General features: G+C 52.2%; 1 protein-coding gene across 3 annotated transcripts; it reads right to left on the bottom strand.

Moving 5' to 3' along the window:
• Window positions 1-3,742: 3,742 nt before the first annotated feature.
• GUK1 (guanylate kinase 1) lies at window positions 3,743-13,463 on the bottom strand. 3 transcript variants are annotated; one of them, XM_053959599.1, is made up of 9 exons: window positions 13,363-13,446; window positions 12,199-12,259; window positions 8,186-8,299; window positions 7,434-7,475; window positions 6,625-6,721; window positions 5,641-5,779; window positions 4,729-4,813; window positions 4,337-4,422; window positions 3,743-3,919 (listed from the first exon to the last, which is right to left on the bottom strand). In XM_053959599.1, the coding sequence occupies exons 3-9, from the start codon at window positions 8,295-8,297 to the stop codon at window positions 3,884-3,886; spliced, it is 597 nt and encodes a 198-aa protein (XP_053815574.1). In that variant the 5' UTR covers window positions 8,298-8,299; window positions 12,199-12,259; window positions 13,363-13,446; the 3' UTR covers window positions 3,743-3,883. The 3 variants fall into 3 exon arrangements, with proteins under 3 accessions (XP_053815574.1, XP_053815567.1, XP_053815581.1); XM_053959592.1 differs by lacking the exon at window positions 12,199-12,259 and having other exon boundaries at window positions 13,363-13,462; XM_053959606.1 differs by lacking the exons at window positions 3,743-3,919; window positions 4,337-4,422; window positions 12,199-12,259 and adding an exon at window positions 5,027-5,152 and having other exon boundaries at window positions 4,727-4,813; window positions 13,363-13,463.
• Window positions 13,464-13,736: the final 273 nt, after the last annotated feature.

The following is a 13,736-nucleotide window of genomic DNA, read 5'->3' as shown; positions in this document are numbered from 1 at the left end:
GATCCCAGCAGTATTGTAAAATGCAGGTGGGAAGAAATGCTGATGTCTGACTCCAGTTCAGAAGGCTGAATGATTTCTTTAGTATAACTATGCTATAATACATTCATATACTATTTAAAGGAGATACTAAAACTACCTACCTACTTTTCTAACTCACAACTCGTGACCCTCTCTGAGAGTCCAGCCACAGGTGGGTTGGATTGGCCATCAGGCTCAAACAATCCTCACCAGAATCCAATCAAGCAATCACCCCAGGTAAAAAAATTCTCCAAACACATTCCACATGGGAAAAACAAGGAGCAGAAACAGAAATCGTTTTCTCTTTCTTTCTCTCTGTGCTCCTCTATGAAAAAATCCTGAGAGAGAGAGAGAAATGTGCTTGGCACAGAGGGGTTTTTCCTCACAGGATAACTTCTGGCAGCACTCAGCACACCCATGACACACCCTCCCTGTGCCCCACCATGAGCACAACCCCTCACACTTCCATACCTGGGGTGCTCAATGCCGGCGCTGCCGTGGGAAACGCGTGCGGAGCGAGGCGGACGCTGATGGACAAGCAGGAAAATCAGGGTTATTCCTGCTCCTTCTTCCCCTCGTTGCTCATTTTCTACGCCGCCTGCCCAATTATTTGCCAGGCCGGCTCTGCCCCGCGGTGCCTTTCTGCAGTGGAATGGAAGGAAGCCTGAAAATCAGAGCTGCCTCCAACGGCGCTGAGATGCCGAGGAAAACCACGGCAAGGACAAGGCTCTGGGCTCATCAGGATGGGGGGAAATGGGCTTTGGGCTAACGTTGGATGCTTCAGGATGTCCTGGAGCGTGGCTCCAGCTTTTCTTGGATGATTTGGGCTTTGGGGAATGCCTGCCCTCCTGCATCCCTGCACAACATCCTTCCCAGGCAGGGGCTGGGTGCTGCTGGGTCAGAGCAGGGGTGACCTCTGAGTTCAAACCCTACGTTCACTCCTTGAAGGAGCATTTCTATTGCCAAAGAGCTTGGGTGGACAGGAAAATTGAAAAATGGGGGGGAAAATAATCAGCTCCTGCCCCAAAAGCAGCGTGTCAGCCTGGATTCAGCAAAAAAACAATGCAATGACTGCAAAGCAACAGCTTTGAAGCAAAAGTGCTACAGGGCGTTGTTATTTTTTTGGCATCAGCTCCAAAATATCCTCAGCCACAGACAAGAGAGCTCCCAGGGCAGGTTTTACCCCAGCTTTTACCATCTCCTGCCCTCCTCTTCCTCCCCCAGCATCCTCCTCCTGCAGGGATGTAGGTGCTGCCACGTTTCCCAAAGCATCTCAGCTGAAAAAAGCTGAAGTCTGTCCAAATTTACCTCAGTCTGACAGAACAGTGAATATTTAGTTATATAAAATCCCTGTTTCTGACATTTCTGGAAGCAACCCAGGAGCAGGCCTGTTCCTTTACTCGGGTGTACCCTGAGATGGGAACAGCACCTGCCTGCCTGGAAGATCTAGGTGGGAAAATGGTCCTCCAGGAGGAGCATCTTTAATCACAGACAACCCCTGGGCTGGAAGGCTCCTGTATCCTCACTTTCCCAGTCTGATCCCTCAATCCCAGCCCCACATGGAGCACTGGGAGTAGATGTTTGCAGTTGTGGAGAACCCAGGACTTGACACCTGCCATGCTCAGCGTGGTCCTTGCCTGCCCCAAGGATGTGGGAATGGAATACCCCAATGAGCCAGCACCAAACCCACGGCTCCAGAAAGGCATTTATGGCTGCAAACTCAATTAACAAAACAGACATCCCATTTTTGGGGGTGCAGGAATTAAACCCACTCCAACAAGTGCCTTCACCCACCCAGCTTTGGGATTCGATGCACGGCACGGCCCCTCCAAAACACCAAACCTGGAGAGGGGCGCTGCTGACAGCACCCAAAATGACTCCCTGGAGATGCTCCACAGCCGTGTCACCCGCCTGGGGACCAGCCTGGCTGCGCCACCCCCTGCTTCCCACCGCCATGCCGATGGCCACGCTGTCGCCTCGATCCCGTCACCTCGCGTCAGCTCTGGCGTTCTCCGTCTGCTCCGTCACATGTGGCAGCTACAGCAGGGCACCCCACCAGGCCGGGACATTTCAGACTTCCCTCTCCCTGCCCTTCACCAGGGGCGGGGGGGGCACACACGATCCAAAGGATTGGTTTTTTCCCCGTTCCCCAAGAGCTGCCGCCGCTCCCATTCCGCGGTGCACTCACCTGTCCCGCAGGGGTGAGCCGAGGCCGGGCTGGGGGCGCTGGCAGGAGGGATCCGCAGGGAGCAGCTGGGCGCTTCCATCTGGTGACAGCCCCGCAGGTGCCACGCGGTGGCCGCAGAGCCCCGGACTGAGGCGGGCGCCGTGTCCTGCGCCTCCTGCCCCGCGACTCCAGCGCGTTCCCGCTGCCTTTCCTGCCACCTAGAGGGGACCTTTTCCCATTGCAAACGCGTCCCTCAAACTGTAACAAAATCCCACGATTCAGAAGGAAAAATAATCAGAGCCCATCACTTGATGGCGCAGGGAGAGCCTGGACACAGCAGTTCACACAGGATTCTCCTGCTTGTTTAGCCAGTTCCAGAACCAAGTAGTGGGAAACCCACAACAACAACAGGAAGCAATGTTTTCTAGGAAATCTAGGAAAGATGAATCAAACCAGCCCAAGAAAGGTAAACGAGCAAAATAATCATCAATTCTTGGCTGTAAATGCAAGGTACTAAAAGGGTGGCCCAAGGGGGGTTTCTGCTTGTTCTCTCCATAAGGTGGAGGACGGAGGTTTGGAGATGACCTGGACCAAGAGGCACTGCAGAGCATCTGGATAAACTGGAGGGATGGGATGTGAAGAGGATGAAACCCAAAGATGGAGCGTTTAGGTACAAACCTGGTAAGGTGTGGTTTGGGTGAGAAAATATCCCAGCCCGGCACTGCAGGGCCCAGCTGCTCCTGGGCTGTGTGGTTTGGGGGCACAGCAGCTGAAGCCACCACCTGTGGGACAGGAGCTCTGACACGCTGGTCATTCCATGGAATGGAATCACACAAGGGATTGGAAGGGACCTCAAAGCCCATCCTGTTCCAATTCCTGCCAGGGGCAGGGACACCTTCTACTGTCCAAGGCTGCTCCAAGCCCCATCCAACCTGGCCTTGGGCTCTTGCAGGGATCCAGGGGCAGCCACAGCTGCTCTGGGAATTCCATCCCAGCCAGGAATTCCCAATTCCCAATCTCCCATCCATCCCTGCCCTCTGGCAGTGGGAGCCATTCCCTGTGTCCTGTCCCTCCATCCCTTGTCCCCAGTCCCTCTCCAGCTCTCCTGGAGCCCCTTCAGGCCCTGCAAGGGGCTCTGAGCTCTCCCTGGAGCCTTCTCTTCTCCAGGAGAACATTCCCAGCTCTCCAGCTTATCCCCACAGTTTTCACAGTGTGAGAAACCAACCCAAAACCACTCCCTATGTCCTGCTGGAGGGAAAAAGGGTTTGGAAGTTTCACAAAAACATCAATGTTAAAGCTAAAGAAAACTTGGGAAATGAAGTGCAAATCTCTCCAGGTCTCAGAAGAGAGACCTGTACAAGCAACAGTTACTGGATGCAGTGGATTCCCCCTAGGAAAAGGGATTTATTGCTGCCTTCAAGCACATCAGCCCAACAGCTTCTCTCCAGCCCTTCCAGAAGGGCTCAGCTCTTTGGCAGCTCCCAAAGAACCCGGAGGTACAAACCTGGGGGAGCACGTGCTGAGCATGCAGTGAACAGAAGCACAAGCATGAGCAGGTTTCCTTTTCCTTGCTTTTAATATAAAGATCCTAGGGTAAGTTGGGGGTAGGAGCAGCCTAAAGGGAATGTCTTTTGGAATAAAACGCTGTGACGTGCTTCGGGAATGATGTGCAAAATTGAAAGGCCCAAGCAGGGCAGCTCAGGACTTCCTGGATTCTTCGGTCTTCTTGATTTCCTGCAAGGAGATCAGGAAAGAGACTGAGAATCTGCCACTCTTTGGGAAACAACTTGTGGTTTCACAGCTTAGGAGACCAGGAGTGACCAACAGCTCAGACCAGTTCCACAACATTACAGGACCAAGCCCTGAGTTCACCTTTAGAGACATGGCAAGGTTTGACTTGGAAGCTCCAGAAATAGGAATCCCCTTCTCTGCTACACAGGGATGAATATTTCTTTTGCCCCAACTCAGGATTGTGTTGGATTCATTTCCCACTCTCAGGCCACTGATCCATCATCATTTGTATTCAATCTGTCCCTCAGCAGCTCAAAGCAGACCAAGTGTGGGATGAGGCGACATTTCTGTGGCTGCCTGAGAACAGACCCTCACCTATGTGGCCCAGGAACGAGGTGGAAAAAATCCCCAAGGACTCACCTCCAGCAGCACCTCCTTCAATTCGGAATAGGCCTTTTCTAAATCATCATTAATGATGACCAGGTCGAACAGCCCAGGCTCTTTACCTGGGGAAGGAGATGAGGACAGAGTTAGAGGACAATTTTTCTTCCCTGTGTCAGCTCTCGTGCACAGAGTCCCGTGGCATTTTAATATGATTTTTTAGTTTTATTATTAGATCAGCTGCTGCTAATGAACTGCTCTGCCAACTGCCCCCAAGGAACTGCAGTGGGAAATGCAGCAGTGATCCAACTCAGCTCATGGCCAGCCCTGCCAGCACTGCTGGAGAGCACAAATCAGACATTCCCACAAAAACCAGCTCCCAAATCACCCAGGCAACCTCTCTCCCTGCACACACCACTCCAAGGACTTACTGAGCTCCAGGTCCACGCGGGCTGCAGTCAAACGCTTCTGTAAACTCTCCTCTGTCTCAGTCTTTCGGTCCCGTAGTCGTTTCTCCTAAACCCAGGGACAAAGACATTAAAGAAATGAGTGCTCTGAAAGCTGCAGGCACAAACCACCCCCACCCTCAGGTCAGTGCTGTCTGTGACCAGGGGCACGTGAGAACACCCTGCAAAGGGCGAGGGGCCTCACTTACAGCCCAGTGCAAGCTGTGGCCAAACTGGCCTTGAGATCTCCTACCCACAGTTCAGGGCCCCAGGTTTCTTTTACCTCCCTCTCATTTATTTATTTTTCCAGGTACTGCTGGAAATGAGATCTCTCTGCTGGGCTCTGGCATCTGGTGCTGCTGGCTTCCTCCTCCACAAACTCAACGAGAAACAGAGCCTGCCTGATGTACTGAGAGCAAGAGGGGAGAGTCAGGAGTTGTCCTCACGTGTCCTCATCCCTCTCTGAACCATGACAGTGATTCCACTGCTGCAAGAGTCCCACTGCAATCACTTACATAGGGTAAGACCAGGGGGGCACAGAATTTAAGGTCCTGCACAGAACCAGCCTCCCTGGGTTTAATTTTAACTGCGGAGGCAAAACTAGCACAGCATGAAGCACAATTAATGCACTTAAAGACCGGCCATGCTGCGATGGAGTCCATAACCACAGCGTGCAAAACACTGAGGAAGGACTCACAAAACAAAGCAGGAAGATTTATCCCTGAGAGCCAGAGGCTGGGGAGCTGGGCTGGGTGGAGATACGCTTGGGAATGTCCTCCCCAGCTAGTGCAGGGCCCTGAGGAACACCGAGGTGGCCGAGGAAGGGGGAGCCCGTGGCTGCAGAGCCGGACGCTGATTACCTCTAACTGCTAACGGCAAAGCAAGGCGGGCGCTCACCAGGATCTCGATGGACGGCGGCTGCACAGAGATGTAGATGGGCTTCAGCTCGGTCTTCTTGATGTTCTTCACGCCCTGGATGTCCACGTCGAGGACACAGATCTGGTTCTGGGCCTGCACGGCCTGCACGGCTCCTTTGCTGGGGACACAGCACACAGGGGAGGGGTCAGAGCACCCAGGGGCGTTGGGGTGTCCCCCTCCAGCAGTGGGGGAGCCTCACAGGGCTCCCCTGTGCCCAAGCCATGGCAGGAAAGGACAGAGCCTGCTCTGCTCTTGATAAAGAGCTTCTCCAAGTGTCACTGCTCTGGGTGGAGCAGGGAGTTGCTCTCTCCTGCTAGAGAGGCTGGCAAAGCCATGCTGGAAGGCATGGGAAGGGATCATGTGTGACTATCCCACAGGATGGGGGGGGGATGTCAATAAACTCCTGCCTGGGCAGAGCTTCACCACCTGGAGGGAAGATCCCTGCTCACGGCAGGAGGTTGGAACTCAATGATGTTAAAGGTCCCTTCCAACCCAAACCATCCTGGGATTCTGGGACAAACATGGAAATAACCTTCACTGAAGAGCAAAACCACTGAGAACTCCCCTTCTCCAGAGATCCACTGACTCCACACGCTCTCCTGAAGGATGCTGGATGGACATGGATGCTCCATCTGGGTCACAAGATGCACTTAATTTTCCACTTAATTTTTCAAGTGGTAGCTTTTATATGCTGTAAAGACAATTTCTCTTCCCCAACACAGGGAATTGCCCCAAGCTTTTTAATCATTTATTATAATTCACTGATGAGACTTAGCAGAAAGGATTGGTGAGAACTTCAACTCTTCTGCTAAGCATGAGGGACTCTCCATTTTCTGACATCCTCAGGGGCTTGGAGAGATTGTCTATTTATTTTCTAGAATCCCAGAATAGCTTGGATTGGAAAGGATCTTCAAGACCATCTAATTCCAGCCCCTGTGGCAGAGGCAGGGACACCTGACCTACCTTGTCCCGTACATATTCCCGGAGAATTCCGCGTGCTCAATAAATTCACCAGCATCAATTTCTTTCTGCATTTCCTCTCTGGTCACAAAGTGATAATCTGGAGAAGGGGAAATGGGAAAAAATGGAGAGAAATTAACATTCTGAAGTTCATGGTCAAAATTACACCCACGAGTTTCTGAGGAGGAAGACACTAAAAATCTGTTTTAGACAATGATTCACTTCCTACTTCCACACCACTTGTCCAAACAGCTGCTCAAAACATTCTGGAGTTTTCTGTGTGGCCAAAAACATTTTTCATATCCTTTCCCATTCTTGGTGCAGTGGGAACATCTCCCCACTTGCCTACAGGTGTGGGACACATTACAGCAGGAATGGTAAGGCCTTTCATTGGAAAGGATTTCTAATTAAAGACCAGGATGGGATGAGAGAGAGGGAGATAAAAGGGAACATCAAAACCAAACTAACTACAAAGGAATATTTCTCTGTCTTCTGTTGAAATTTGTTCCTGTCACTTCAGAGGGAAAACTGCCATTGGAAACTAAGAACAAACCTTATTTGATTGTTTCTTAAATATGCAAATACATGAGAAAACAGCTGGGCATGAGGTATTAACACAGCTAAAACCATCTCATTAAGCAGCTGCACTTCCCAAAGCGGTGGCCATTGGAGTTATCTCCTCAGAACTACCTGGAACTTTGGAAAATCAAATCACCCAAGTTCAGAGCACAGCAGCTAAAATGAGAGCCCAGCTTTGAAAACCTGAAATATTTGGAGAGTCCAATGAGACAGACCCACTGCAACAGGCTCACCTTTGCCATTCACTTCTCCAGGTCTTGGCTGTCTTGTGGTATCTGCAGGAAAAAAAAAAAAAAAAAAAGAAAAACCAGCCTTATAAATTCTGTGCATCACCCATGGGTGTTGCAGGATCAAAGGAATGCCAAGGTCTAAGTGGCATGTGGATCTCTAGGAAAAAAATCTCTACCAAGAGGCAGTTTGGGAGAAAATAAAGTTTAGTTTGGAGTGAGATGAGAGATGCAGTTGAATAAGGAGCATAGAAATGGATAATTTTAAGTTTTTTTCTCCTCCCAGAGCATTAGATTTTTAAACAACCAGTGTTTGTTCTTTCATGGTGGAGTGAATCCAGATCTCAAAGAACAGATTTCACCTGAAGTACGCAAAGTGCTGGGACATTAAAACACATTTTGGAAATGGACCTAAAAACACCTTACAAAGCTTCATGGAAAAATCAAACGGCTTTTGAAGCAGAAATGTGGGGGGATTGCTACTTTCACAGTCAAGAATCACTCAGAAGAACCTTGTTTCCTCTCTGAGTTGTGTTTAGAGATGTGGGGAGTCACTAAACCTGGGAAGGTGCTACTCCAGACAAAGCTTAGACTCACCACTCAATACCAGGAGTAAGAGGTGCCCTGAATTATTTAAACATCCCCAAGAGCCCACAGGCAGACTGGGACACAGCCAAACCATTATTTGGGGTATAAATAGAGGCAGGCTCTGAGCTGGCACTGCTGAGCTCCCCCACAGCCCATCCCTGGATACTCACGGGAGACGCTGAAGCCGAAGATGTTCTCATAATCTTTGAACAATTTCTTTAACAAAGTGCTTTTCCCTGCACCTGATGGGCCACTCAGAACCACTGGCCTTGGTCCCTGCATGACTGGGGAGAGACAGAAAAATGTGTCTGGTTAGAAACACCCATGGAAATGCGGCTGTGGATTCACAGGAGTGCTCAGCCCCTCAAAACAGCACCAATCCTTTACCCCTGGGTACAAACTTCTGCAGGAAAATCTGAAATGATGCCGAATCACAAGCTTAGAGCTGATAAAAAGTACTGGGAGTGCAGAAACATTTGTCAAGAGACTGAGGTTAAACTCATAGGATGTAACCCAAAGAAGGAGGAAACTGGGATTTAGCTGCCACTAAACTGGGATGATTCAAGCCAGCTGTTTTCCCTCACAGCTGGGTCTCACTGGGACCAAAATCCTAAGGAAAACTCTCTCTAAAAGGGAAAAAAATCCTGGTTTTGGATGCCTGGTGGCATTTGGAATCATGGGACAGAGGTACAGTCCCAGCCCCTTCCCTCTCACAGGGAGAAAGGAGCTTCAAGGAGAGTTTGCAGATAAAAGTTTGTATCACCAACCCCCAAACCCTTGCAACAGCATCTGAACTCAGGTGCAATCACTGCCATGAACATGCCCAGGTGTTCATTCCCAGTATTTCCTGAAGCACCAACTCCATCTGCAGGTGGTTCACGGCAAGAAAGAGATCCCAGAGATCAGTTCCTGGTACAGGTGGAAAAATGCAGCCTGGGGCCACACAGAACTTGCTGCAGTTGTTTCTTCATACAGAAAGAAAGAAAGAAGGAAAAATATGTGTTTTCATGTTCATGTGTCTCTGGAGAGGAGGAAAAGTTAATTATCCACATCCATCTTTTTCATGTGAAAAAGATGAAATGTTATATAAAAGTGCAGGGGGTACCACTGCAGACCTTCATCCACCTTCATCCAGCAGCTTCCAAACCAGAAGTGATGGCAAGAGTGTAACAAATCAAACGAGTTCTTCCTATTTAAAAAGTTACATTCAGCAAGAAATGAAATAATTTCCTGAGCCTCCCAGGCTGGGTGTGGCCTGGGGAGCCAGCAGCCAAGAGGCAGATAATGCCTTTCCATTTTAAATTAGCTCATAGCAATGTCACCCTGACCTCACACATCACTTTTCAAACAGCCTTAAGCCAAATGCTGTCTCACCAGAGCGGCCGCGGGCTAATCCCGCCGGGCTCCCTGTCCCTGACCCCGCCCGCAGAGCGGGACGCATCCTCAGCCCTAAATCCCTCCTCCCTGGGGCAGCACGACAGCCGGGGAATTACACAACTTTTCCCTCTGCTCCCCGAGGGTACTTGTCTGAGCGCAGCTCATCCCAGGGGTATTAATACGCAAAGGCTGAGAGGTGCCAACAGCGGCAACGTGGGCGGTGAAAACCCACGGTCAATAATCGTCCGTAAGGAAATTCCTTTTTTCCTTCTTTTTTTTTTTGCTTAGTGCCCTCCGAGTGCTGCAGCCTTAGAGATCCAAGAGATGGAATCTTAACAGGACCAGTCTCATCACCACAGTGCTGGATCAGGCTCCATCATCCCAAAACCAGAAGGCTGAACAAACTCTAGGAAGTCCTTTGGGGACTTTCCTACCATTCCCTTGGTCCTTACACTTCTGTAATTTCCAAGATCCACAGGTTTTGCCTGGATGTTCAACACCAAAAGAAAGCACCAGGGAAATGCTACTCAGTGCTTGCAGCAAGGGAGCAGAGCAGTCACCCAAAGCACTTCCCTCTCTGTCCCTCACAGTTCTTCTCTCCCACATAATTCAGCAGGCGAGCCCCAAGCATTCCTTGGAAAACACAAATTCACCGCCCTTCAGACCTCCCAAAATGCTTCACAACACATCTGTCCCCAAACAATGCTGCTCCATCACACAGCAGCTTCCACAAGCACCCCAAAAACCCCACAGGTGACATCGGGCTGCCAGATGGATTTCCAGGCATTCCAGGTTCCCTTGCAGGATCCTGCTGTGCCAACACGAATTGTGCTGGATGCACAAATCCCAGCCAGAAGGAAAAGAGCTTTCCCCTCATCTCCCTCAAAATTTCATCTGCTCTTAGCAAACACCAGCAGAAATTTAAATCACTTCCAATCATTCCCAGACAAACTGGGAAGGGGGCAGAGGAATGGGCTGGGAGCAGGCTCCAACACATCCTTACCTTTTCCTTGTGCTCCCTTCCAGCCAAGGAACAGCAGTGCAGCCCTGGCAGTAGCACGGGCTCCTGGGGACAGAGCTGGGCTATTTGTGAGCTCCTAAAGCCTTAATTAACGAGCTGCAATTTGAAGGTGGCCAATGAGAACAACGGCGCTGAGCTTTAATCTCCCGCAGGGTTCCTCCTCCATTCCCTGCTCTCCTGGCTGGCAAAGCTGCAGCCAACACCCCCAAAAGGCTGAGGGGTGCCAGCCCCTGCTGGGCTGGGATTATGGGAAACAGCAAAGCTGTCCCTGTCCCTGCAGTCACAAGGAGTTTGTCTGTGTGGAATCCTGGAATGGTTTGTGTTGGAAGGGACCTTCCAGACCATCTAATTCCACACCCCTGCCATGAGCAAGGACAATTTCCACTGGGCCAGGCTGCTCCTCCAAGCTCCATCCAACCTGGAACACTTCCAGGCACTTTTCTTCTCCAGGAACACTGCTTTTCCTTTGGATCAAATCCACACAGCTTCACCTCAGGTCCAGGACCACAAAGGTGACAGAAAACTCCTTCTCCTGCTCACAGATCCAAACCACTCCCACACTGGGACCCCTCCTTCACTTCACTCCCTTTTCTTTCCCCAAAACACTCCTAACTAAGAGAAAAGACATCTGGGTTGTGCTCACATCTCACTTCTTTCAAAACAGCTAAAAATAAACCTAAACACTTGCAGGTGTTTCCTCCTGCCTCCCTCGTGAATCCCTTCTCTTGCTGCAGATCTGCAGAGGAAAACTGAGAGGGAACAAAAGCTCCCATGGAACCCCATCACGGGGCTGGGCCCTCACAGGAGGAATGATGGCAAACTGGGAATTTCATAGAATTCCAGAATGCTTTGGTTGGAAGTGACCTTAAAGCTCATCTTGTTCCACCTCTGCTATGGCAAACCCCACAGGTAAAGCAACAAGAAACCCCAAAACCCCAGATCTGGTGGAGATGGGGCTTTTTTCTCTCTCCTGTTTGGCTCCAGGAATGCATTGGTGCATCACATTTCCAAGCTGGCTGCAGCAGGAATGTCACAAAGATGTATTTATTTTAGGCAGAAGCTCGATTTTTTTATTCCCCCTTTTGTCAGATTTTGGCATTTTCAGAGCAGCCAATCTGCAAATATCCAGCACAGAGGGTTTCCTAAAAATGGGTTGGGATCCAGCCTAATCCACCAAAACCACTGCAGTGTTGATCAGCAAGAGAACAGCCCAACTAATTAACAACATTAATTATCTGCCACTCCTGGGCTCGAGGACAAACAGCCACACAAACCCCTCTGGGCTGCAAAAGGACAAGGTGGTCACAGGAGGTCATCCCCAAGGCAAGGAATGGTTCCTGGTCTGCTTGTGCTGCTAAATTCACCCTGGATTTTACCTCACAGGTGGCAAAATAACCAGGGAAGCAAAGGACAGACATCACAAGAGTTAAACAAATTAAAACTGATTAGCAGAGAGGCTTTACAGGGAAGGCAAAGCCCCCTTATGAAGAAGAAAAGAAGATTAAAGCACGGTTTCCCTGGAGCCTTGAGAAAGGTCTCCTGGATTAGGATTATAATCCCACCCCCTATTTTTAGCAGGTTTGTTATGAAGGTGCCAGCCCCACCTTTGTAAGATTTGGGACAGGTTCCAAAAAGAGAGAGAGCTCCTGCTGTGACACACAGGGAATTATCTGCAGGGAGGTTCCAACCTTCCAATTTTACCCATCTTGTGATTCTGTAAGGAGCACAGCACCCCACAGCAGTACAGAGCTGGAGCTCAGCCACCTTTCTCCTGGAAATAATTACCTACAAAGCACTAATTAGCCTCTCCACTGGCTGCACTCCTGGCTTGCAGGGAGCGGTGATGCTGCAGACAGAACACAAAGCACTTGCTCAAGGTCACTGCAGAAATCAGGGAGGTCCAAACCCATTATTCCCAGACCAGTTTAACTCACTGTGAGGATGAAACCAGTTTACCCACCTGGGGAAACCTCTAGAGAGGTGAAGAGAGGGAAACCTCTAGAGAGGTGAAGCTCACACAGGTGTGGTTTTACCATCCACCTCCCCACACGGGTTTGTTTTAGGATACCTGAGGGATGCTCAATCCCTGAAGCCCTCTTACCTCACCGTACCCCACAAACACGTCCCCGTCTGGCTCATGTAACCAGGGAAATCTGGGAGCCACCCTGGAGCAGCTCAGCGATGGGTGGATGTGGGGAAGGGCACGCAGCCAGCCCGGGGACAGCCCCGCGGGGCTGTGACCTGTCCCACCCCACCCCCGGCCATCCCACACGGTAACACAGGACATGCAGGGCAGGGCAGGGGCAGCTCAGCCTCCCCGGGGCCGGCTGTGGGGATCACAGGGTCCTGGGGGATCAGCAGCCCCAGGTCGGTACCTCAGTGTGCCGGCACCCCCCAGCCCAGGCACTGAGCACCCCCATGAGGCGCTCAGCAGCCGGGGGCCAGCTGGGCCCCCCAGCCCAGGGCTCCCAGGAGGGGCTGAGGGCCCTCAGTCCAGGACCCTGTGAGCAGCCGAGCATCCTGGGGCCGGCTGGAACCCCTGAGCCCAAGGCCAGGCAGGACTCCTCAATCCAGGGCCCCCAAGAGGGGCTGAGCACCCCGGGACCCCGTGAGGAGCTCGGCACCCCAGGGCAGGTTGGGCCCCCTCAGCCAAGGGCTTTTGTGAGGGGCTGAGAACCCCGGAGCCAGCCAGGATTCCTCATTCCAGGCCCACCGTGAGGGGCCGAGAACCCCGGAGCCAGCCAGGATTCCTCATTCCAGGCCCTCTATGAGGGGCCGAACGCCCCGAGGCCACTCAGCCGAGGACCCCTGTGAGTGACGGAGCTCCTCGGCCTGGTGGGACCCGCTCCGTCCACAGCCCCTGTGGGGGTCTCGGCACCCCGTGGCCGGCTGCGCCCCTCAGCCTGCGGTCCCGGTGAGGCTGCGAGCCCCGGCCCCATCCCCGCTCACCCGCCCGGGCGATGCCCGCCCCGCGCATCCGCCCGAGGATCATGAGGGGATTGGGGAGGGGGGGGGGGGCGGTCCCGGCAGCCCCCGCGCGCGCCCGCCGCCACCGCCGCGCGCCTGACGTCACCGCGGGGGCGGGGCCCTGCGGAGCGCGCGGTGACGTGAGTGCGGGGCGGCGGGACGGACCACGCGGAGGGACGGGCGGGGGGGGGACGGGGTGAGCGCGGCTGGGGTTGAACCATGATTTTGGGGGGGCAGCCCCGGCAGGGCCGTGATGGGCGGGGGGAGTTGGGGGAGAACGGAGGGGGCAACGTGGGCTGAACCACGGTGGGGCGGCGGGAGTCATAGTGGGGTTGAACCATGCTTGGAGAGAGGGG

This window comes from Vidua chalybeata, chromosome 1 (genome assembly GCF_026979565.1).
Source record: "Vidua chalybeata isolate OUT-0048 chromosome 1, bVidCha1 merged haplotype, whole genome shotgun sequence".
Taxonomy (NCBI): domain Eukaryota; kingdom Metazoa; phylum Chordata; class Aves; order Passeriformes; family Viduidae; genus Vidua; species Vidua chalybeata.
Note: the sequence above shows the minus strand (reverse complement) of the source record. Positions and strands in the feature narration are given on the sequence as shown.